Here is a 26,865-nt window from a genome sequence, read left to right as displayed (position 1 = left end):
TTTTCCTATGTCATAAAAACACATTGTTCAATGGAATATGTGATTTCAACCTCTTCCTCCAGTCCACGAACCTCCTTTTACATTTCAATGGTCACTCTGAGCTGCAGTGCACTATTTATAAGCACTACATATTGTAATTACAGCACCATCTGTTGGCAGCTTTATGAGCTATTTCAAAACTCCTGCATAAAATTCTTAAAGTTTTCACAATCAACATACCATTTGTTGCACTTATCTGTCGATCTTAGTTTTCAAGATATTTAATTTTGAAGACAGGGATTCCTTTGCTGGACACCTTGATTTTGAAAGCAGGGATTCCTTTGCTGGACACCCTGTGAATGCCTTAGCTACAGCCTATGGCCTGTTTCCAGAATGAATCTTTCATTCTGTAGTTGAGTGTGTACTGTTTTGAAAGATCTGGGTAAATTAAAATGTTGTGCTGGACCATAACTTGAGTCAGTATCCTTGTGTTTCACAGAGAATACTCTTACTAACTAAATTAACTGAGGTTATAGGTATGAGTCTTGGTTCAACACAGTTGTAGTCTACAAGGAAGTTTCAAACCAGGGCCAGGCTGCTGCAAAAAGAAATATTCAATCTGGAATCACACGAGCTCTCTTTCTGAGTAGGAGTCAGCATCTGAGTATATAAGGAGCTCACACTTGTAACATGTTCACTACCTTAAAATTACATAAACTTTCCACATTGATTTATTTTCAATTTCACTAATAGTCACATGTGAGTCCTCATGCACAGTTGCATATGCAGGATTGATGATGATCTTACTAAGGTTACGGTTCTCTTTTCTATCTTTAGACTTAATGCTAGCAGAAACATGTAAATTGAGACAATGTAGGCAAACCATAAGCTCTATAAAAAGTTTGAGTTGTTTCTGAAACATTTTGTTTCAGTGGAATGTAAAACTTAATTGCTTTCATAAACTTTTGACGTGTGTAAAGCTATAACAATGTGGAGAATTTTTTGACTTCTAGAAGCTGTATCATCAGGTGGCAGGTGTGGAGGTACCCCATAGCATAAGATTTGGCCAGTAGTTGTTAAAACAGCGATACTGCATTGGGGAAGTACCGCTCACCACATCTGTGGCATTCAGTAAGCCACATGCGCCTCCCAGGGTCGTGCTAAATTGCAAGCATCTCAGGGAGCTCAGCATTTGTTTTCTGGATATGGGCTCAGCGAACCCAGGTTTTCTGAGCTGGAGGCTGGTAAGTGCCAGTAGTCCTCTGTAAGTGTAATCTCTGGACACGCTCCAGTGACCACTATGTGCAGTAGTGCCACTAGTCCTCTGTAATCTCTGGACAAACTCCAGTGACCACTATGCGCAGCGGTGGAACATTGTGTCTCACGAGGACTGGAGATTTTGACTTAGTTACACAGATCACAAGGATGGTCAACACCTCCACAAACAAAACCCTCAGTCTCAATATGTGCTGTGCATCAAAGAGCCTTTTGGCTGTTGACGTGAAACAGTTGTTAGCAGGCAACCTCTGAGTAAACAGGCGCAACTCAGTTGTATAAATCTTGCCAGGCACATGGGGCTCTGTCTAGTTGGACCCTTATTTTTCTAGCTGTTTGTGGGACTGAGACGATACCCTCAAACTCTACTCTTTCAACTCCCAGCAGAATGGGTGTACCTTTGGTGGGTATCAACACAAAATCTAAGAGGATGGCTTGTGTAGCCAATCCTCCTGACCCTGGGATTATTCAGAGTACTTCAGTTTACAGTTACAGAATGCATGCTGCTTGTCAGAATGTGTTTTTAATAGTTGAAGGGAAAGATGGCAACTTTAAGAAAGTCCCGCCTTTCTACATTCTAAAGGGTTTAGAGGGCACTGATGGCACTTTAATACGAGGGCTGTTCAGAAAGTAAGCTCCGATTGATCGCGAAATGGAAACGACTATGATAATCCGATAAAGCTTTGCACAGATGTGTTGGGCAGTGTCTCTAGTATGACCCTAGATAGCATCACGTCACTCCTCTCATTTCTGAGCTCACAGTGATCACGTAAAGTTGGCTAGAGAATAGTGTCTCCCGCCAAGTACGAGGACCTGGTGAGAAATTTCGCCTGAAGCTATACAGCCAACATTACATAACTGTCGTGCAGTTTCTTCTACAAGGCAATATTCTCAGCCGCAGTCTGAAGGGGCAATGAAGATGCTCCTGCATCGTTTTCAATTGGAAATGTTTGACTACCCACAATACAGCCCGTAATTGACTCCCCCTGCGTTTCATTTCTGCTCACATGAACCGCTGGCTATGAATACAACATTTTGACACAGAAAACGAGCTGTAGGCCAGCGTAGAGAATTGGCGGAAAGCACTGGCGGCTGTCTTTTATGATGAGGGTATTGGAAAGTTGGTACAACACTACGACAAATGTCTTAGTCAGAACGGCAACTACGTAGAGAAGTAGCTGGATGGTGTAGCTAACTGTTAAAAATAAAACATTTCTAATTTTCACTGTGGTTCCCATTTCGCGATCAATCGGAGCTTACTTTCTGAACAGCCCTCGTATATGTCAACCATTTGTATGATGGGACACTGTTGTTTGGAACTTCTAGTTCCCAATAAGTAATGGACCTCCAGGAAACTACCTGCCTCAGGGAAAATACACTCAAAACTGAGCTACACAACTTCTTGAACTACAGCAAAGGTGTTGCGTCATGTAGGGATCTGATAGATATTCTCAAAGACAAACTGAAAGTTGAGTGGACCCAGGAAGGTATCACTGATGTGCAAAATGAGCATGTCAAAGCAGGTTCCCTTTTTTCATATGTGGGGCATTATGTCCTGAACCCAGTGAGATCTTTTAAATGCATTGGGAACAACATGTTTGGATATAAGGGAGAAGCCACTTGTGACAAATGTGATAAGGCTGCTCCTGAATGAGTTGGTTATTCATCTCCTCTGAAGTGTGTAAATTACTCTGGGAATCACACTATCTGGAGTACAGACTGCAGTGTCATTCTTGAAGAAAAGAAGATATAGGAGCTGAAAACAACAAAACTTATCCCATATGGTGAGGCAAAAAAGGAAAATCTATAGAACCATGCAGCTTCCCTTATCCATTTCTTTCACTACAGGTCTTAAAAAGCTTGTTCCAAAAGTCAATTCTACTATGAAAATGGAGGTTGCCAGTGTTGGTGGTATTACTTGCATTTGCCAGTGCTCTACTAAAGGTGCTGTTCTTCCAGAGCTCATAGGTCCACCCATAACATCAGAAAAGGCCACAGTTGCTGACATCTGGGAGCCTCCGGCACCTTAAATGGGAGGCACCAGTAAATAGATCAGCACTGACACCCCACTGCTGCAGACATTCCTGCTATACCTTCTTTGGTGAAGAAAGCAAATGGGAAGCATCAAATACAAAAGAAGACAGGTTCTAAACTGTTAGACCATGTAGACATCATTCTATCTGACACTTCACATGATTTGTTTACAGAGTGAATGGAGTATGAAGTCTGCCTGGGGCAACCATCTCCCTGCATGACTGAGGCTCAATCTGTTGTGGGCTGCCCACCTCAACAGAGGGACAGTGTCATAGTGCAAATCCTCTCCCCACCCTCTCCCCTACAGTAAATGGCTCCCGTATTACAGTAGAACACCAGTGAGTTCACAATACATTTGGAGGAACTGAAACTCCTAACACAGGAACAACCCATGTGGTCGCATTTACAAGAAACACATTTTGATGCTACCTACTGATGCCCCCGTGCTCTGTGGCTATATCTTCTATTGCAGTGTTTCCCAGCCTTTCTGAGACCATTATCCCTGAATGCAACCCGATATCAGCAAGTAACCCCTCCCCCACTATCAACATTGCTTTAGAATGAAAAAGAATTTTCTCTGAACACTTTCATGTTTAAAATGACAGAAAACAAATTATATTTCGTTTTTATAGGTGCTTTATTAAACCAAGTATAATTCAATGAGACAATTGTTGCTGTTTATTTCTAAGAACATTTTTTTTTGAGAATGTCGAACCAGTTTTCAGTGCATCACGAGTGTTACCTGTAACTCCGTCTTAGAAAAGAAAGCTAACTATCCACATTGAGGATTGACACTTGTTACAAAACATGCTTCCTCTGCACCACTTCTCTTCATAGCGATACTTATTTAAAATCAACCAAAGTAAAATTTGTGCACTATACTTAGGCCTGGTATTTGTACATCACTTGATTGCTGGACTCCTTACTTCCGAACTGGCAGAAATTGGAAGATATCGAGCTGTCACACTTTGTGCCTCACCATTCCCACTATTATTATTATTATTATTATTATTAATACAGGTCCTGTAACATCATACTAGCCATTACGTAGTTACTGTTGTGTTGTGTTGTCTGTTGGTTTGTTTATTTTTATGAAGGGAATAAAGAAGCATTTTATGGTCTACTGTGGAAACTACGTACAACTCGGATAAGGTATTTTCATTAGATATCTAAGTATATGTGACCTATAAATTTCAATTTTGCTGACGTAGATGCGAGGCACAATGTATGTATGTAGTGGGTAGGCTGTGTGTGGAAGATGTTACTCACACTTTCGTTTCACAAGCTGTAATATATACCACAGTGTGTAACACATTAATGCCAGTATTTGAAAAAAAAATGCAATTATTGGCATCTTATATAATCAGTATTACAGTCTAATGAAATAGTGATAATATTGATTTTAAAAATAACATAGTGTCATGACCGAAACACAATTCAACCCTATTGGTTTTACCCCTCAGAAAATTGCATTTTATCCCTCAAGAGGCAATTACCCAAGGTTGGTAACCACTGCTGTATTGCAAGAATGACCTGACTGGGGTAAGAGCCAAGGGAGGGCCTCTTTGTTTGTCCATGACAGACACCACTCCTCTCCTTATTCCCTAGTTACTAACCTGCAAGCAGTTACTTCTAAAGTTCATGTGGGTTGACAGGTTACCATGTGCTTTGCATTTACCACTGCAAGAAGTTATAGATTCAGAGGCTCACAGAGATCTTATAGAACAACTTCCCCACCCATTTCTTCTACTGGGAGATTTCAATGCCCATACTGTATTATGGGGCTCCCACTTTAATTGACCCAAGGATTGAATTCTAGAGAGCCTCGTGATGTCTTGGGAGCTGTGCATCCTAAACACAGGTAACCTTACATGTTTCAATGCTGCTACTGTGTAATCCTCAGTCATCGACCTCTTCTTTCTGCTCTGTGGCCCTCACAGATTCAGTTCAGTCAGAAGTTACTAACGACTTTTGTTCCAGTGACCACTTCCCACTCAGGATTTACCTACCAAATGGGGTGCTCCCAGAAAGGAAGGACACACCTGAGATGGATGGATAATGGGCAGAGATAACAGGATGGTGTTCAACTAGCTGGTTGTTTTTCAACACTAAGGCAGTGTCTAGGAGGGGGTGGACCACATCACAAGTCATCCATGTTCCTGCTGATTGATGTGTCCCAAAGTCCTCAGGCCATATCAGGAGGCAAAAAGTGCCACTCAGCAATCTGGGTCAGGCATGCAGCTCTGTGACGGCAAACAGCAGAAAACCCTGCAGCTTTCCTATTTGCAAGAGCCAAGGCTCGAGGCACAATCGAGGACAGCAAGAAAAGGTCATGACGATCACTCCTGGACTCTCTAAACTGCTCCACTTGTTGTACAAAAGTATGTGAAGCCATCAAGAGGATTTCTAATAAGTGAAACTGTAGCAGAGGTCCTGAAACATGGGTCTTTCCACACAACATCTGGAAACATTGCATATGTAATTTTGTGATCATTACTGCCACTATTAGCCAACATCCAGTGTTGTGTTGTTATTATGCCATCATGGAGGGAGGTGAGTTAGTTTTCATGTGCAACCCTTTGCAGTCCTACACCTACCGAAACTGCCCATTCTTCATGTGCAGGCTTGATTCAGCACTCTCTGAGGCTCTTGATGCTGTACTCAGTCATGACCAAATCCACTGCAGCACTCTGTGCAACTTGAATATGGTGTCCAAGGAAGTCCTCTCACACTGTTTTAATTCAATATGGCAGATAGGCCAATTTCCAAACTCATGGAGGGATACCTCTCCTCAGGCTCAGAAAGGACTGAGTGGTTCTCACTAGTTATCGAAATGTCAAATTAATAAGCTGTAAGACCATGAAGTGAATCATTACCTGTTGTCTGAGATGAGCATTACAGGCCAGCCAGCTCCTTAGCCACTCACAGTGTGGATTCAGAAGATGTTGATCCACTGTCAGCAGCATGGCTTTGCTAGAGATGGCTATCCAGCAAGTTTTCCTACATAAACACCATCTTATAGGTGTATTCTTTGACCTTAGTAAAGTGTGCAACACTAATTGGAGACACAGGATTCTAGGGCAGCTCCACCAATAGGGCTTCTGTGGCAATCTCCTCATCTTCATTCACTTGTTCTTATGTAAGAGCTTTTTTGGATACCGATTAGGTTATGTGCTGTTGTTGTGGTCTTCAGTCCAGAGACTAGTTTGATGCAGCTCTCCATGCTACTCTATTCTGTGCAAGCTTCTTCATCTCCCAGTACCTACTGCAACCTACATAGTTCTGAATCTGCTCAGTGTATTTATCCCTTGGTCTCCCTCTACGATTTTTACCCTCCACTCTGCTCTCCAGTACTAAATTGGTGATCCCTTGATGCCTCAGAATATGTCCTACCAACCGATCTCTTCTTCTAGTTGAGTTGTGCCACAAATTTCTTTCCTCTCCAATTCTATTCAATACCTCCTCATTAGTTATGTGATCTACCATCTAATCTTCAGCATTCTTCTGTAGCACCACATTATGAAAGCTTCTATTCTCTTCTTGTCCAAACTATTTATCGTCCATGTTTCACTTGTATGCATGGCTACACTTCATACAAATACTTTCAAAAACAACTTCCTTACACTTAAATCTATACTCGGTGTTAACAAATTTCTCTTCTTTAGAAACACTTTTCTTGCCATTGCCAGTCTACATTTTATATCCCCCCTACTTTTACCATGATCAGGTATTTTGCTTCCCAAATAGCAAAACTCATCTACTACTTTAAGCGTCTCATTTCCTAATCTAAGTCCCTCAGCATCACCAAACTTAATTCAACTACATTCCATTATCCTTGTTTTGCTTTTGTTGATGTTCATCTTTTATCCTCCCTTCTAGACACCGTCCATTCCATTCAACTGCTCTTCCAGGTCCCTTGCTGTCAATGTCATTGGCGAACCTCAAAGTTTTTATTTCTTCTCCATGGATTTTAATTCCTACTCTGAATTTTTCTTTCGTTTCCTTTATGTGCTATCAGGTAGTTTTGAGCAGGAGAATAGTGACCCACAGGGAAGTGTTGCCGTAGCCATCAGCAACATCACATCTACAGTAAGGAGTCCCATACAATGCTCCTTTTTTGTGGACGATTTTGCAGTTTTATGTTCCTCCTTTTTACGTTTCCTGCAGATAACTGTGTGTGTCTGTGTTTGTGTGCATTCATTTTAACTGTTCTTGTTGTATCTGATTGCACATGAAGGACACAATTCTACCTTGTAAAAGCTGTCTGAGGTTTTTGGAGCCTCATTTTTTATTCCGAACTGTTGTGGCTACCGCACCTAAAGAATCTGAAGGCAAGGGCCCAGAAGGCACTGAATATCTTAAAGTGCCTTAGCTACATGTCTTGGGAAGCAAACAGGCTGTGTCTGCTCCAGTTTTATAGCACTTTTGTGACATCGCTGCTGGACTGTGGACCCACAATACATAGATGAGTGACACCTTACCTGAAGATCATTGATGCTATCTGCCATGAGGGGAACAGGCCAGCTATAGGTGCTTATATGACCAGTCTTGTACCAAGTATCTGTGCTGAGTCTGGAGAACGGCCACTTATCATCCAGTGACAGTTCCTCATGGTGCATCAAGCACATAAGATCCGTGCGGCTTCAAATTCACTTCTGTACCATACTGTTACTCATCCTGTTATGGAACGCATTTTTTCCAGTAGTTGATGAGCAATGAGGATGTTCGGAAACTATGTGAAGCACAAGTTGGAATCCATTGGTGTGGTCAAGTACAGGCCAAATCCAGGGTTGTAACCAACTGCCACCCAGGTTACTGCATAGGCCCAGAGTAATTTTAGATTTAGTGCAGTACAGGAGAAGTTGTAGTCCTTCTTATGATTTTAATATGATTTTTCCAACATTTTAATTTAGCTCCACAATTATGTAGCTGTATGCATGGGTGGGTCTGAACAGGTGTCTCCATTGGCTGTTGTGTTGTTTTCCGTGATTGTGTCTTCAAGGGTCAGTTACCTACAGAGTCCACTGTGTTTCATGTCAAATTATGCATGATACTGAGGGCGCTGAAGCAGATATGATTTGCTGCACCTGCTAAATTCCTTCTTTGTTCAAACTCCCTGAGTTCTCCTCAGTTTCTACAACGCTTATACAAAGGAGAAGTAGTAGTCCAGGATATCCAGGATGTCCTTCTCCTCTTGCAAAGGCTATGGAACAAGGTGTCTTTCTGCTGGGTGCTAGGGCATACGGGTATTAAGGGGAATGAAATGGTGATGTAGTAGCCAGAGAGGCATGTTGCAACCCTCAGTTTGTTCAATGTGTCATCCCCCTGCATGCTATTTGCCTTGTTGTTCAGGCACAGAGTCATGCATTGATGGGAAGACGAGTAGCTGGCAGTGACACACAACAAACTGCCTCACACACACATGTGAACGATATTGCTCTTACTTTGGAAAATAGTCTTATTTGCAGCTGAACAACCTCAGTAATTATATATTACTCTCATCTTTGTTTCAAAAAATAAAATTTCTTCTTAAAAATGTGACAGCTCACGCACAGTGGTGAATCACAAGGAGCATCAGTTGAAGGAAGGTATATTTTCAGATACTGAAGATGAGATACATGGTCATGTCTGTATCTGTGAAGCATGCACAACCTTCTCAGTGTATCTGCTGTATATCAACAACTACATACAAGGATCATATTGCAATAGGAGATATGAAAATGCTCTGAATAAGTTTGCAAAATCTACAAATTGTGTGATAAAATGAACAAACTAACCTTAATGAATGGGACATTTAGAATTAAATTATGTTCTTTGGCTGTTTGGGTCATGTTTGAATTAGCTGAGACAAAGAGTGGTACACAATTCTTTTGGGGGTGTGGGTGGGGAGGGGGGGACATTAAAGAAGTATTCATAGATCATATTCAAGAAATGCAAATAGAATCCTGTTTACATTAGCAGCTGTAGATGGAGGCTACTTAGGATAATGGACTTGCGTTTGAGAGCACCACAATTCCTATCCTAATGTAAGCTCCCTGACTTCTATGGTTTCTTTTAATAATTTCAGGTAAGTCCATGAATTATTCCTCCTGAAAGACAGTGGTTAACATGCTGTAAGACCCTGATTCAATTGAGGTAGTGCTACATGTGATAGTTCTATTATTTCAGTGGTATTTTTTTGTGTTATTTGTTGTTTCCTGTGAGTATATATTTGTTCATGATGCTGAATGAGGATAAACCCAACAACTCCAAAAAAGTTATGGAAACTTTTTTTGTGCTGTTATGTTATTTACTCATACTAAAATGTTTTATTGAGGTAATTTATTAGTTATAATGGAATAAAAATATGTTGTTCACTGTAGCAATGTTGTATTTTTGTACCATTTTCAGAAGAAAGTCTTGCCCATCGTGTGTGTCTTCTTGTTGTTGAGCTGCACTTATGCACATATCAGCCAGAGAAAGCTTTGACCCTGATTGCATACATTGAAAACCAGTTTGTTTCAACAGACACTGTAATATCTTCTGAAAAGGAGATTAAACCTTTAGAAAAGGAACACAAAGAGAAAAAGGTTTGTCTTAAGTAAAGTAAAAAAAAAGTTCTGAGTTTTATTGTATGAAATGCAACTCATAACTGAACATTAATAATTTCTTATGAGCCATTAAATTAGGAACAACTGGAGGAGGGTGGACAGATTCGCAAATTGAAAAATTTAGTTCATTCGCTAGCTTTTATTACTTTTAAATAGTTCCTTTGTTTGGATGAAAGCTTCGCATCCAAAAATCATTCCCGCACCTCCAGATTACTCTTCTACCATTCACTATGTACCAAATGGAGTGGCATTTGAGAGGACAATAGTTCAACATTTAGGTTTTTCATACTTTCCCTAAATTATTTAAGGCAAATGCTGGGATGCTTGCTCTAAAGAGGACAGGTGATGTCTTTCGCCAGTCTGAGCTTTTGCTTTATCTGTAATGACCTTGGTGTTGACATGATGTTAAGCCTAATATTTATTACATATCTCCTCTCATGACAATGTTATTTTCTCTATTATGAGGCACTGCGAGATGCTTGATCGTGACTGTTTATCACGTAACAATTTGGATGGTCTCATTTTAAAAAGCTCACAGGTACCCTGCATCATGTACTGTATCTCCACCATTAGAAAAGTATATCTAATTCAGAAGTGACTGGCTTGTCAGACTGCTCATGTGATCTGTAGGCTTCAAATTCTCTATTCTTTTGGCAAAGGGTTAAAAAAAATATTTGACTGTTAAAAACACTGAAAACAGAGAAATGCTATTCTTTGCATTATGTCTCTGCCACCTCTCCAGTTTTCATTGTTGTTAAGTAAATGCTTCACTTCTTTTTCTAATACTGCTCTAGTTGCTTTCTAAACATAGTTTATTGCATGTCCTTTTTAATAATATGAACAAAAGTTGTCAGCCAGATTTGTAAGTTGACTATGAAATATATCTCCTCTTTTGCTCTTTTCTATAAAGACTCAAGTGTTATTAACATAAACATTTGCTCTTACTGAAATGTTACATAATTAGGTAACTTATAATAAAATTCTGCACTTTACAGACTGTTTCAGTTGATGCAGCTACAGATGCATTCCATTTGAAATTATTACAGTACAGAGCTCGTTGTTTCCTTCTCACTCACACTTTGAAAGCATGCAAAAGGGAAATTAAGAACTTAGTTACATCTGGAGGAAGGGTGAGCATCATGAAAATATTTATATTGTAGACTGCTACATATTTTTGTGTAGTTGTCAAAATTACATTAACACTAGTCTTCTTAATGTAATTGGCCGTGAATGATTATTATGATCAGTGTTCAATTAATCTTTAGATCTGTTACCATTTCTGACTTTTAAGAAAATCCCAGAACAAAATTTTAATGGATATACTTCTGACTTAGGGAGTTACTTAACGTATTGTGTAATAAGACATACTAATTTTAGTTTTAGGAAACAAAACAGGGTGGAAAAAATAAATTGAAATGTGCTCCATATGAAATAAGTGGTTCAGTCAGAGTCTACTAGAGATAGCCTAGAAGAAGGAAATAAACATTGTAACGTGGATGGAGCTGTGCTCAAATTTGGTTCTAATCTTCTTTTTTTGCTTATGTAATTTTCAGACCACAAGAAAAGAATTTAAAAAGCGTCTAGAATAAAACAAAGTAGAATTCCGAATAATTCTTGTAAGGGTGATAAAGTTTAAGGTAGTTTAGATAAAGTTTTGTAATACTTTTTTTTGCACGTTTCAGACAATGGCAACTGCTTTTCTGAAAGGGAATCTGGAATATCTGAGAGGAAATTACAGAAAAGCTATAAAAGCCTTAAGCTCTGTCCCACAGAACACACTAGCATTTAAGTAAGTGTGTTACTCTTTTAGTGAATATAAACTGTTACCTTAGAGTTCAGAGTACTAAATATCAGTCTTATTTTCATGTAGCTGGTAGGTATAGTATAGTGAAATAGAATCTCTACCTCAACAGTTGTTTACTACTTGTCAGTTTTTCTCGAGCTTACTGTTACTCCTCCTGTTAGTTCAGGAGTTGTGGTATAAATCCTGTCAAATAGTTGTATGGACAACTTGTTTTGCCTGAAATTACTGTTTGAGTATACTTCAATTAACGAGCTTCACAAAATAAAACTTTTGTTGCAGGGATTGTGGTGAATCTACTTCAGTGTTGTTTTATAACAACAATGGATGCATTCATCATTATATGGGCAAACCAAATCTTGCCTGCTTTTACATGCAGAAAGCTTTCCAGGAAAATGAAAATGCCTTGAATAGCCTGTCGAAACCAGAACCTGGTTTGTACTGCATTCTGTATTTTCAATTTAAATTTGATCTTTGTTATATCCTTATTCGTTGTTCTGATTACTGAGTATTACTAATAGTAACAAAACTAAGTTAATTCCTGTGAATATTGTGCTCTTCTTTTTATGAAGAAAGATGTGTGTGTTACTCATACTAGTGATTGGTGAATGTATAATACTTGTTATATGACATAGTGGTAATTGCCATTTGTTCATATTTTTCACTTTTACATCTGCATCTATACTCTATACTCTGCAAACCAAGATAAGTGCATGGCAGAGGGTACTCTCGTTATGCCAGTTACTAGGATTTCTTCCCATTCCATTCGTGTATGGAGTGTGGGAAGAATGATTGCTTAAATGCCTCTTTGCATGCTGTAATTAGTCTGATTGTATCCTCACAATCTGTATGTGAGTGATTTATGTTGGTGGTGTAGTATATTCCTAAAGTCATCATTTAAAGCTGGTCCTTAAAACTTCATAATTAGGTTAAAAATCAACAGTTGAGATCGCAACACTTTCAGGTCATGTTGAAGCCATCTTCAGAATTTTTGGCAACCTATGGCTGGAGCTGGCAGCTCCTCAGTTTTCTCGTGATGCCATGGTTGTACACAGTGTACGATCGTGGTATCAGGAGAAAACCGAGGGACCACCAGCACCAGCCACAGGGGGCCAAAAATTCTTTAACATAAGCTGAAGCTGGTAAATAAACAAATATTATTGCACTCTCAACCATTGATTTTAACCTAAATATTGCACCATATTGCTACACTCCATAGACAATATTGTCTAAATGTATGAACTTTATAAGTAGGTTATAACTAGACTTTCTTGGGATAGTTTCTGTCTATATTCAAGAGTCTGCCAGTTCAGCTTCTTCAGCATCTCTGTGATACTTCCCCACAGATCAAACAAACCTGTGACCATTCGTGTTGCCCTTCTCTGTATATATTCAGTATCCCCCGTTAGTCCTATTTGGTATGGGTCCCACACCCTTGAACAATATTATAGAGTGGGTCACACAAGTGATTTGTAAGGAAATCTCCTTTGTAGAATGACCACATTTTCCCAGTATCCAACCAGTAAATGGAGTCTGCCACCTGCTTTTCCCTCGACTGAGTGTATGTGATCATTCCAATTCGTATCCCTACAAAGTGTTACACCCAGGTATTTGTATGAGTTGACCTTTTTGAGCTGTGACCATTGATGTTATGGTCATAGGATACTTAATTTTTTTTTTTTTTTCATTTTGTGGAGTGCACAGTTTTACATTTCTTAGCGCCACTCTGAGATCTGATCAAGATCTCAATGAATATTTATGCAGCTTCTTTCAGACTATAGTTTGTTATAGATAACTGTATGATCTGCAAAAAGTCTGAAGTTATCCAGAGTTACTATTAATATTGTCCGCAAGGTCATTAATATACAACATGAACAGCAAGGGTCCCAACATACTTCTCTGGGAACACACCCGAAGTTACTTCTACAGCTGATGATGATACTCTGTCCAAGATAATATGCTGTGTCTTCCCTGCCAAAAAGTCCTCATTCCAGTCACAAATTTCTCTTTATACACAATATGATCATACTTTTGGCAATAAGTGGATGTGGTACTCAGCCAAATGCTTTTCGAAAATCAAGAAATGCTGCATCTACCTGACTGCATTGTCCAGAGCTTTCAATATGTCCTATGAGAATAGTGCGAGTTGGGTTTTGCATGATCGATGTTTTCAGAATCGGTGCTGATTGGGGTGTAAGAGGTCATTCTGTTTGAGGTATTTCATTGTGTTTGAGCCCAGAATATGTTTATTTCAACAATAAATCAATGCCAAGAATACTGGATAGTAGATTTTATGGATCACTTCTACTACTCTTCCTGTAAATGGGTGTGACCTGACCCTTCTTCCAACTAATGGGCACGGTTTTTGGTTTGGGGAATCTGTGACAGATTATAGTTAGAAGAGGGGCTAACTCAGATGCAAATTCAATATAGCATCTGATAGGGAATCCATCAGACCCTGGAACTTTATTTAATTTTAATGATTCCAGCAGTTTGTCAACACCCCTGACACTAACGCTATTTCACTCATCTTTTCGGTGGTGTGAGGGTTAAATTTGGTCAGTTCTCCTGGGTTTATTCTTTGTAAAGGAACATTTGAAAACAGGATTAATATTTCAGCTTTTGCTTTCTACCCTCAATTTCAGTTCATGTCCCATTCACAAGTGACTGGACACTAACTTTGGTGCCACTAACAGCCTTTACACACAACAAGAATTTCTTTTGTTTTTTTGGAAGCTCATTTGACAGTATTTTGATAGCGTAATTATTGAAGGCTTCACTCATGCCCTCTTGACAACCAAACACATGTCATTCTGCATCCCACTATCTGTAGTCTTATGATTTGTTTTACGCCTATTATGCAGTAGTCTCTGTTTCTTTGAAATTTTTTTTACAGTGACTGTATACGATGGAGAATCCCTGCCATTAGAAACTGTTCTACTCTGTATATATCTATCCAGTGTATGGTCAACTATTCTCTTAAACTCGAGCGATAGTTCCTCTATGTCAGGGCCGGCCAGAAATTCTGCACACGTGCGGTGCTCCTGCACATGTGCAACTTCCGGGTCACAGCGTGCACGCCGCAGCCGTCAGTGTTCATGTAGTGCATGTTTCTACGCACAGATGTCACTTTATCCACTTGCTGAGATACTCTGTACCGGCACATTCTAGTGCTCTTTCCACAGCTTGCAAGCCAACCATGGGAAGGTATTTCGCATATTAAACAATTAAAATACTGTCACAGTCTACTCCTTGAGGCGTCTACTTTTATGTTAACAGTTTAACCCAGTAAGACAAGTAATACAGTTAACAACCGTGGGTTTTTATTAAGGCAGCTTGACTGACAGCACGTAAATACGCGTAATGTTTTTGATCTAGTATTTAAGAAGGAGCGACATCCAACGAACCTTAGTCATGATTTCAAATAACATTGCATTGGTTTAATTACACCCACATAATTTCTGTCTCGCTGACCTCTGAACAGAATGACAACTGCAGACCTCTCGATGATCACCTGCTATTTCAATACCATTATTGCTATATCTTTCATCAGTTCCGTCTGAAATCTGCGGAATAATCGACAATTAGATGAATGTTATGTTTTATCGACTTCAGCTGAGTGTAGCCCTTCACACATAAAAAAAAAAAAAAAAAAAAAAAAAAAAAACCTTAAGTGTATCTATACAACAATCGGTTTAATGACCAATTTTCCTGATAATAATGTAACATGGAGCAGAATGAGGCAATAATGCACAGTTAGTAAACACAAATTTTTAATTATGAAAGGAATAAATCCTAATACGTTTATCATTGGTCATGCGAAATGATGTAGTTAATATCGGGCACAGAAGCACGGCTCATTGACAAACACAAGTAACTGCGGGAGATTTTCATCACTGATGCTTGATTGAAACGACCGAGAGCATAGATCTGCCATCCTTTGCTTTTCCACAGTACCTGCCATTTCTCAGTTCTTCTCTGTTAAGGTTACGGTAACCAGGGGTAAACAAGACTGGGTATGTTGCGCTCTTGCTTGTACCACATAAACAGGGAAGAGGAGCCGACGCCGTTCATTTAGGACACACGTCTAATAACAGATGTCGCTGTCGCACACGTGCGCACATGTGCAGCACTTCTGCACATCTGCACACTGTGCAGCGTTTGGCCGGCCCTGCTCTATATGCTCCTGTCCTGTGCTGAAAGTTTCAAGTTTCTCATTGAGACGTGACGCTTGCCTTATGTATCCAACATTTTACATTGGTAATTGTTGTGCGTAATTCGTATTAGATTTTTCTGACAAGATACGCACATTGGTTCCAGCCCACTACTGTGTGAAATGTTAATGTTATATTATTGTTGGACACTTATTTTTGGATATTCTAGGTGTTTGTTCATATTGGTACCTGCTTTATTGCTTCCAACCTACTACAAGGCTTGATTTTTGCCATGCTTCGTGCTAGTAGTATGGCTTATTCGCCAGTTTTGTCATCTCACGCTAGCATGTATACCAGGCTCCCCTCCACTACTGTGCTAGATATTACACATTTATGTTAGATACAGTATCTTTATACTGATTTTTTTTATATTTTAGCTTCACATGCTATTACACTCCTGGAAATGGAAAAAAGAACACATTGACACCGGTGTGTCAGACCCACCATACTTGCTCCGGACACTGTGAGAGGGCTGTACAAGCAATGATCACACGCACAGCACAGTGGACACACCAGGAACCGCGGTGTTGGCCGTCGAATGGCGCTAGCTGAGCAGCATTTGTGCACCGCCGCCGTCAGTGTCAGCCAGTTTGCCGTGGCATACGGAGCTCCATCGCAGTCTTTAACACTGGTAGCATGCCGCGACAGCGTGGACGTGAACCGTATGTGCAGTTGACGGACTTTGAGCGAGGGCGTATAGTGGGCATGCGGGAGGCCAGGTGGACGTACCGCCGAATTGCTCAACACGTGGGGCGTGAGGTCTCCACAGCACATCGATGTTGTCGCCAGTGGTCGGCGGAAGGTGCACGTGCCCGTCGACCTGGGACCGGACCGCAGCGACGCACGGATGCACGCCAAGACCGTAGGATCCTACACAGTGCCGTAGGGGACCGCACCGCCACTTCCCAGCAAATTAGGGACACTGTTGCTCCTGGGGTATCGGCGAGGACCATTCGCAACCGTCTCCATGAAGCTGGGCTACGGTCCCGCACACCGTTAGGCCGTCTTCCGCTCACGCCCCAACATCGTGCAGCCCGCCTCCAGTGGTGTCGCGACAGGCGTGAATGGAGGGACGAATGGAGACGTGTCGTCTTCAGCGATGAGAGTCGCTTCTGCCTTGGTGCCAATGATGGTCGTATGCGTGTTTGGCGCCGTGCAGGTGAGCGCCACAATCAGGACTGCATACGACCGAGGCACACAGGGCCAACACCCGGCATCATGGTGTGGGGAGCGATCTCCTACACTGGCCGTACACCACTGGTGATCGTCGAGGGGACACTGAATAGTGCACGGTACATCCAAACCGTCATCGAACCCATCGTTCTACCATTCCTAGACCGGCAAGGGAACTTGCTGTTCCAACAGGACAATGCACGTCCGCATGTATCCCGTGCCACCCAACGTGCTCTAGAAGGTGTAAGCCAACTACCCTGGCCAGCAAGATCTCCGGATCTGTCCCCCATTGAGCATGTTTGGGACTGGATGAAGCGTCGTCTCACGCGGTCTGCACGTCCAGCACGAACGCTGGTCCAACTGAGGCGCCAGGTGGAAATGGCATGGCAAGCCGTTCCACAGGACTACATCCAGCATCTCTACGATCGTCTCCATGGGAGAATAGCAGCCTGCTTTGCTGCGAAAGGTGGATATACACTGTACTAGTGCCGACATTGTGCATGCTCTGTTGCCTGTGTCTATGTGCCTGTGGTTCTGTCAGTGTGATCATGTGATGTATCTGACCCCAGGAATGTGTCAATAAAGTTTCCCCTTCCTGGGACAATGAATTCACGGTGTTCTTATTTCAATTTCCAGGAGTGTATTATGTATCTTCATTTTTATTTCAGTAGACAGTCATATGATTCCCTTTCCCTTTAGTTATAAGCAGGATGAAATTAATGGCAATTGTCCTTCTAAATTGATTATAATGTTTCCATATCTTATCAAAAAAACTGCACTCTTACTCTTTATGAGAAAAGATGTAGCATTATGATGATTTTAGGAAATATTTGATCTCACTGTATGAAATATTTTTAATTCCTCTTTGTTCACATTAGAACTTTTGTGGTGCCTCCAGCCTACTGCAGGGCTTGATGTTTGTTATGCTCAACACCCGTTATGTGATGTACCGGTAGTCATAAATTCTGCATCTCACATAATGCAACATAGGTGTGTACGTATAGGTGCTGCATTAGAAAACTGAATGAAAAGTCCAATAGTCCGCAATAGATGTTTTTATTGTAGTTGATTAGAGACTCTAATGGTTTCTCAACTATTAAGTTGCATCTTCTGGTGCGTATCTGTACAGAAATTTTTATAAATTAATACTCTGACAATGGGGAAATTAAGTTATCTGAGATATTTTCGAAGTACTGAGTGAATAGACTGAAATAAGGAGGAAAATATTATGCATGTTAGTAAATTAGGTGTGGATCTCGTATGCCCCGCAGTGAATGGGTCCGTGCATTTATAATGAATAAGAATTGCAGTTTCATACTAAAAGATGATTTACTTACAATGCTATGTCATGTGGTATGAAGAGCTATTACAAAATGCCACAGAGTAACAGATTGCAGGGCTAGCCAATGTTCTCAGCCTTCTTCAATGGGTAAAACAATCATCAGTGATGAATGTTCAGGCTGTAAAAGTGAAGGAATGAAATTAAGTTTCAGGAACTAATCCTTTACTAAAAACAGAGAAGTGGTAACTAAAATAAAAAAAGAGATGGGGACAGTCCCGTGTAATATGGAGCAATGGAAAAAAACAAGACTGACCTGTGTTAGAATCATGATGAACAGTCTGTCACTTGACCAAATGAAATATGTTCCTGTGGGCTTATGTCAAGCAACAGATGATGTTCTCCATAAATGCTACTCAGGCAAATATTGGGTCCTGCCATGGCTGAAGAAAATGAATAAATAAAGTTAATGATGAAAAATAATGAAATTAATGTATAAGAATATACCGAATAAAATTATTTAACAATGGAAACTGCAGGTTGGAATACTAACAATGTAGGAAAAGATAAATTACTCCTTACCATAAGGATGGCACTTTGAATTGCATACAGGAACAGTTAAGACACTTACACATAAGCTTTTGGCCACAGCTTTTGTTAGAACAACAAAAAGAGAAATAGACACCATTCATTTACAGAAGCAAGCACATCTGATGCACACGTGACCACCAGCTTCAGCAGCTCAGACCAGAATGTTAGCTGGTCTGTCTGCAACTTAAATTGGCATCTGTAATTAGCAATCTGTCTTTTCCTATATTGCTTAATAAAATTATTTTAAACATGTTTTGGAGTCATCAATAAACAAAATAAAGAAGATTATAACTGAAGGTCAAATTTACCGGAAGCTGACATACCTATGTGTAAATGGCTGAGAACACAAGCTACAAAATGTCCAGTCCAGTGTGTCGCTCGCTGCCATCTGGGTACTGGGGTGATTGAGGAAATTGAACTAAGGCGGGCACTATGGAAGATGAGAAAAACTCATGGCTAGTGATCTCCTGAGGAATTGCTGTTACCACATGAACTATTAAGACTTGCCTATGTGTATTACATAAGAATATATTGTGGGTGTTATACATATAATAATGTTAAGAAGGTGAAAAAATTTTAAAAATCTTGCTACTTATTTTTGTAACATAAAAATAAGTAGCATCAGGCATGAAATTTAAATTTATTACTTCTTTACTAATAGCTATATCTGCAATATATTTTACAGACAATATTCACATATACCACTGAATGAACCTGCAAAAATATATCATTGTACAACAAATTGTTCAGTATATATGACATCATAAATGTTGAGATGCATGAAAAACTAAGCTGATAGGAGATGTGTTTAGTCGTTGACAGGTGCACGCTAAAGAGAATGAAAAGCTTACTAGTTTGGGGGGGAGGGGGGAATACCGTTTGCGCATCTGTATCCAAAAGCTATATTTTGTTTATTCTTCATCAGAATAGCAGATTAACCAGAGAGGCAGCAGGCATGTAATGTAGGCTAGCAATGCATGAGGGAGGAGTGACATGTGCATGGGCTATTCAGGTGACTCACAGACACTAGAGTCAGTGAGGTGCAGTAGACAATGAAGGTGATGTGAAGGATGGAATGGGATGCATGGCAAAACAGAGGAAGGGGAAACTGTTGGGTAGACGGTTTGGGAACAGTGGGTTAACTGGGACTGAGGCCTGGAGGATTTCGGGAGTGAGGGATGGCGAGTTGCACTCCTAGACTGTGCACTTACCTCTCCCTCCTGCATTCCTAATTCCCAGCCCACACACCTGCTGCTGCTGCTGCTGGTGCCAGTTGTGGTGGTGGTGGTGGTGTGTGTGTGTGTGTGTGTGTGTGTGTGTGTGTGTGTGTGAGTGAGCGCACGTGCGCACGCATTTTAGCTCATCAAAGGATTTTTCCACAGGCTAGCAAAGTTTTCACAAAGTTAAAAGTTTGACAACCAGGTGAGCTTCTCTGAAGAGATTCAGCAAATGGATATTTACTCAGCCTCTGGCTAATGTTTTTAAATAATAATTTTTTTTCTTCCAGTAATTTTTGGGTCTGCAGTTGGATCCCATCAATATTCTGCGACAGTATTTCGGCCCAGAGACGTCCGGCCATCCTCAGGTGATAGACGAAGGTCTGAACAGACCTGATGCAGTCATGGTATTTATAGTGAATTCCGCGCATCCAGATCGTACTGGCAATTTACAGTGCATGCGTTAGGAGGTGACATGCCCTAGGCAGCCAAGTTGTGTGTGCTGCCCTCAGTAGTGAAGTAAGAACAAACTAATCACTAACAAGGGAACCTCCCCATCGCACCCCCTCGGATTTAGTTGTAAGTTGGCACAGTGGATAGGCCTTGAAAAACTGAACACAGATCAATCGAGAAAACAGCAAGAAGTTGTGTGGAACTATGAAAAAATAAACAAAATATACAAACAGAGTAGTTCATGAGCAACATAGACAACATCAAGGAGAATGTGAGCTCACGGGCGCCGTGGTCCTGTGGTTAGCGTGAGCAGCTGCAGAACAAGAGGTCCTTGGTTCAAGTTTTCCCTCAACTGAAAAGTTTAATTTTTTATTTTTAGTTTATGTGACAAACTCTTATGTTTTCATCACTTTTTTGGGAGTGATTATCACTTCCACAAGAAAACCTAAATTGGGCAAGGTAGAAGAATCCTTTTACCCATTCGCCAAGTGTACAAGTTAGGTGGGTCGACAACATATTCCTGTCTTGTGACGCACATGCCGTCACCAGTGTCATATAGAAAATATCAGACGTGTTATCCTGTGGAGCAATCGGTTGACCTATGACCTTGCGATCAAATGTTTTGGTTCCTATTGGAGAGGCACGTCCTTTCGTCTACTAATCGCATGCGTTTGCAGTGCTGTCACAAAACATAGACGCTAAACTTATTACAGTGAACAGAAACGTCAATGAACGAACGGACAGATCATAACATTGCGAAAATAAAGAGGGTAAACTTTTCACTCGAGGGAAGATTTGAACCAAGGACCTCTCGTTCTGCAGCTGCTCACGCTAACCACGCTCGTGGGCTCAGACTCTCCTTGATGTTGCCTATCTTGCATATGGACTACTCAGTTTGTATATTTTGCTTATTTTTTCATAGTTCCACACAACTTCTTCCTGTTTTCTCGATTGATCTGTGTTCAGTTTTTCAAGGCCTATCCACTGTGCCAACTTATAACTAAATCTGAGGAGGGAGCGATGGGGAGGCTCCCTTGTAAGTATCGACAGAGCATGTCAATTACGTTATGACTGCATCACTTTAATAATAGGATTCCAATTTTTATCAATTTAGAAGACATTGTCACAATTCATTAAATTATCAGCAAGACGTATTTCCACAGATTCTTTAGTTACAGAGTCCCAGAAGCTGGAAACCGGTGCTAAAATTTTGATGTTGGTGTATTCCATTGAATGTCCCATGGAAATGCAATGTTCTGCCACTGCTGATTTTAAAGGTTATCACAGACGCATGTGTCTTTAGTGTTCTACACAGTGTTCATGGACTTTTTGTGTCGTCTAACCTATATATGCAGAGCCACACTCACAGGGCCATCATCCCGCACAAACCGCCAGTGTTCTCAGTACTTTAATTCATAGGGTGCATGTAATTTCGGATGCTGATAGCCTTCATGAAGAGTTAATGTGTCTAGAGGAGGTTTTTAAAGAGAATGGCTATATTTCGTGTCAAATACGGAAGGCCATGCACAATTATAATAACAAGAAGCAACGCTCTGAGGAGACTGATGATGACTATAAATCAACCACATTCCTTCCATATTCCAGGAACATGTCTTCTAAAATAGGTGGCAGATTGTTGGGGAAGAATAATATTAATGTCATCTTCCATCCACCAACAAAGACCAGGACCTTAGTTGGATCTGTTAAAGACAATTTACAATTGCGGAAGGCGGGTGTTTATAAAATTCCCTGTGACTGTGGCTCTGCATATATAGGTCAAACGACACAAACAGTCTACGAATGCTGTGTAGAACATGAAACACACACCCGTCTGCACTGGACTCACATTCGGGAGGACAACGGTTCAATCCCGCGTCCGGCCATCCTGATTTAGGTTTTCCGTGATTTCCCTAAATCGCTCCAGGCAAATGCCGGTATGGTTCCTTTGAAAGGGCACGGCCGACTTCCTTCCCCGTCCTTCCCTAATCCAATGAGACCGATGACCTCGCTGTCTGGTCTATCTTCGCCTAACAACCCAACCCAACCCAACACACCCGTCTGCGGCAACCTTTAAAATCAGCAGTGGCAGAACATTGCATTTCCATTGGACATTCAATGGAATACAACAACACCAAAATTTTAGCACCAATTTCCAGCTTCTGGGACTCTGTAACTAAAGAATCTGTGGAAATACATCTTGCTGATAATTTAATGAATCGTGACAACGGCTTACAACTGAATAAAAATTGGAATCCTATTGTTAAAATGATGTGCTCACAATGTAATCGACATGCTCTTACTTCACCACTGAGGGCAGCACACACAACTTGGCTGCCTCGTGCATGTCACCTCCTAACGTACGTGCTGTAAACTGTCAGTACGATTCGCCTGCTAGGAATTCGCTATAAATACCATGACTGTATCAGGTCTCTTCAGCACTTCGTCTACTCACCTGAGGATGGCCAGACATCTCTGCGCCGAAATATCGTGGCAGAATGTTGATGAGATCAGACTGCAGACCCGAAAATTGCTGGAAGAAGAAATACGCCGGGAAAATTTCAGAAGCCACAATAAAATATTTAGTTGTGTCATTACTGTAGAGTTGTACTCAAAATAATTAACAACAGGGATCTATGAAAATTTCATGTAGGCTACTTATTCCAAGGTACCTTTCAGGTATCTCGAATGAAAGAAATAGTTCCTTTTCATTTTTTATATCTTTAGGTTTAAATTTTGAAAGCAGTAGATGTGGAGATACATCCATCATGTATAGATTTTCTGTTACTTGTGCACAAAAAATACTATTTTAATGAGGTAAGTAGTCTTAGAGAGTTTGCATTGGCATTTGACCATAGATGAATCCCTCTTAATACTATCGTATCCAAGGAAAAAAGCTAGAAACTGAATCAGAATATTTTCTTTGTTTTGAAGCTGTAAAATTCCTCCTCATTGTTCATTTTGAATTGAGTGTTGATGGTTTAATATTTTCATAGTTCATACCTGTCTCTTTTTGCAGTGGAACCATATTCTGGCAGGCCTCTGTTTACACTGGGCTCATCTCGTTTCTATGAACTGAAGTACAATCTGGGCATTTGTCTTCTGCATGCAGGAAAAGCTGTTCAGGCATTTGATTGCCTCATTGATGCAGTCCAAGTGTATCATATGAACCCAAGGCTATGGCTGCGTCTTGCTGAGTGCTGTATTATGGCACACAAATCTGTGAGTTTTTTTGTATATCACAAATTTTTTCACATACAAACATGTTAGAGTTTCATTATGAGAAGCTGATTACATGTAAACACACTTGTGTGTGGTTCACACTGAGATGATACTATATACAGTATGACATGTTGCAATAAATGTTGCGTGACACTCGTGTTCCCACAGAAATGATACACTGTGCGATGTGATGCAATATGTGTTGCAACTTGCCATTCAACTAGCAATAAGACAGCATGAATTACATTTAGGTTTCAGTTGCATTCATGGGATATTCTGAAGGGGGCATTATTGTGGCTTCTCATTATTTAATGCTCAAAAACTGAAGAAGAAAAGGAAGTACCAAATTTATGCACACAATGCTATAAACGTCAAACATAGTTCAGCTGCAGTTTCTCATTAGCTCTCCCAGCATGAACACAAGTTCCACAAATTCTACAGAATGAGTCCAGACAGTTTCTACTTTTGGGAGCAACTAGTATCAGCTACTCTGACAAAGAAGGACACTAATTTTTAACCTGATACTTCTCTTGGTGAGAAGCTAATTACCATGAGGTAAATTAGTGTAAGTGTTTGATTGATGTTAAAAATTATGTCTCTTGCTTGCTTATGCAGAATTTATCACTTACCACCACCATCAGCAATGACAGGTCCAATAGAAATTCACTATACACCTCCCTACAATCACGTTTAAAACTGGCATTACCTATGGAATTCAGAGCAGAGTGCTCAGAACACTACTGCATGCTCATTGGCTATCAGAGAATCCATGACATAGCTGTGCAGAACAAGCCTAAACTCAACCGCCATCATTCGTGACTCCAACTATAGTACACTTGACGTATTTAGCCCACAGGCTACACCACATAACAGAAATGGTGAGATCACAATGTCTGAAAGTTGACCGTCTTGTTTCCAATGTCAATAAAATTTTCATTAAAGCACATGCTAGAGTTTCAATTTTCAGAGAACTGGCTCCAAAAGTTTGCATTACCTCTTCAGTCTATTTTATCATGACGGGTTTCATGGTTGGAGACCATGTGTTAGTATGCTAAGCATTTCAGTGATGTGAAAAAAATAGTAGACATTTAGATCTGGAAGATGTAGCTTCTAGACAGATAGCTCAAGAATGATTCAACTCAACCAGAGAGCTGCCAGTGGTAGTGGTCATGTGTGCATGAGGTCGCTTGCTTGTGTCAGTTTGTGTGTTTTTTCTTTGCTGAAGAAGGCTTTGGCCAAAACCTAAAATGTGTAACAGTATTTTCATAATGCCTGTCTGTAACTCATCGGGACATCTTTGCAGTGACTAGAAACCTATCCTTTTCCTAATATTATCAACAGAAAATTACCGTATTTACTCGAGTCTAAGCCGCACTCGAATCTAAGCCGCACCTGAAAAGTGAGACTCGAAATCAAGGAAAAAAAATTTCCCGAATCAAAGCCGCACCTGAAATTTGAGACTCAAAATTCAAGGGGAGAGAAAAGTTTTAGGCCGCATCTCCAAATCGAAACAAAGTTGCTCCACTGTAATATGAGACAATTTAGATAGAATGAATGACGATACAGCTACAGTAGTTTGGTTCGAGTCGTAAGCTTAGCAGTTAAGCTTTACCAGGTAGCCATTGCTATGCGTCAGGCACTCCGTCCGTATTTATATGGGTACCCTTCCTTTTTCACGTGCTTCATCTGGTTTGAATTGATTGCTTATTTTTCTTTGATCTGATAAGTGCAGTTTTCTTTGTTATAGGTGTTTACGTCACTCTACGCTGAAAATGCATTACTGTACTGTGTCATGCATTGTTTGTCGTATTCTGATACTGAGTATTTACAGCCTGTCGCCGATCGTGGCATGGCTTGCTTTTGTGCGCGCTACCACCGCTTACAAATAAAAAAAAAAAGAAAAAGAGAGAGAGAGGAATCGTCTCATTAGTGAAACAATGTCAAGAGACTGCTACTTCTTGTTACTTACACTGCTGCTTTCTTTGATAATGATCAACAAGAACCAAATAATAGACTGCGTATGATAGAAGATGTTCTGAACGAGAGTTTAGCGAAAAGTTTTCTCCGTTTGAAAATCTTTGCAGGCGCCTCTTTAGTACATTACATTCTGCAGAGAAATTAGAGTCATCTTAGATTTAAAAATCTAGTCAATTGCCTCGCTTCATTTCTGACTGTATCACTGTTTAGCATAAGAATAATACGAATATAAACGTGACATGATATGTATATTCTTCCGCGTTTGCTGTTGTCTCACTCTAGTTGTGTGGTTTATTACGCAGACAGGATTTAAATGAGATAGCAGCAAACACGAAACAATACATGGCAAAATGTTTATATTCGTATTATTCTTATGCTGACGAGAATACTGCATGTGATTCACAATTTATAAAAGTTCCTATTAGCAACCATCTCTTCTCACAGATAGGAAAAAATTCAGAACGTAGAGTTGGCCATATTGACAAACATCCTAAACAGTAAACATTCTTGCCAGTCGGGTTCTCGCAGTAAATTGAAATGCTGCTACATTCGAAGATGAACAATACGGAATTTGTATTTACTTCGTTGTATAATGGATGAAAATGCAGTGGTCGAATCTCGGCGCGGAGAAAAAAAGCTTGTCTTCCACCTTTTTATTTTAAATTTATTTACTGACGCAGAGGTTTTGGCGCCAGTATTTATCTTTGTGCCTAGAAAGCATGCCTGTGTAGCGCTACATATATTCGACTGCAGAACTAAGTTGTGGCGGCACCCACCGACATTTTTAAGAACTTCCCCTTGCTTTGCACTCGATTCTAAGCCGCAGGTGGTTTTTTGGATTACAAAAACGGGAAAAAAAGTGCGGCTTAGATTCGAGTAAATACGGTATTCAGACAACAAGTTTAGTGCATTTTCCTAATCTGATCCATAAAATTTCAGGAATTCAGTCATAGCCAACATTTGTCACCTACTAATGTTTCAGCTGTAAACGACTCAGTCATTTGTGGAGCAAGTGTAAAAGACAGACAGCAAAGCTAAAGCATTCTCGTCCATTTTATATATA

The 26,865-nt window shown here is 40.4% G+C and overlaps 1 protein-coding gene across 2 annotated transcripts in view; it reads left to right on the top strand.

Annotated features, from left to right (window-relative positions):
* LOC126191124 (CCR4-NOT transcription complex subunit 10) overlaps positions 1 to 26,865 on the top strand; it is a 162,813-nt gene that overhangs the window by 37,077 nt on the left and 98,871 nt on the right. For both annotated transcript variants that reach the window (XM_049931871.1, XM_049931872.1), the window contains exons 3-7: positions 9,679 to 9,857; positions 10,874 to 11,008; positions 11,561 to 11,667; positions 11,962 to 12,113; positions 23,623 to 23,825. In XM_049931871.1, the coding sequence (XP_049787828.1) occupies positions 9,679 to 9,857; positions 10,874 to 11,008; positions 11,561 to 11,667; positions 11,962 to 12,113; positions 23,623 to 23,825 (776 nt within the window). The remainder of the gene's footprint in view (positions 1 to 9,678; positions 9,858 to 10,873; positions 11,009 to 11,560; positions 11,668 to 11,961; positions 12,114 to 23,622; positions 23,826 to 26,865) is intronic.

Source organism: Schistocerca cancellata, chromosome 6 (assembly GCF_023864275.1).
Source record: "Schistocerca cancellata isolate TAMUIC-IGC-003103 chromosome 6, iqSchCanc2.1, whole genome shotgun sequence".
Classification (NCBI taxonomy): domain Eukaryota; kingdom Metazoa; phylum Arthropoda; class Insecta; order Orthoptera; family Acrididae; genus Schistocerca; species Schistocerca cancellata.
This window is presented reverse-complemented; position numbering and strand designations above follow the sequence as displayed.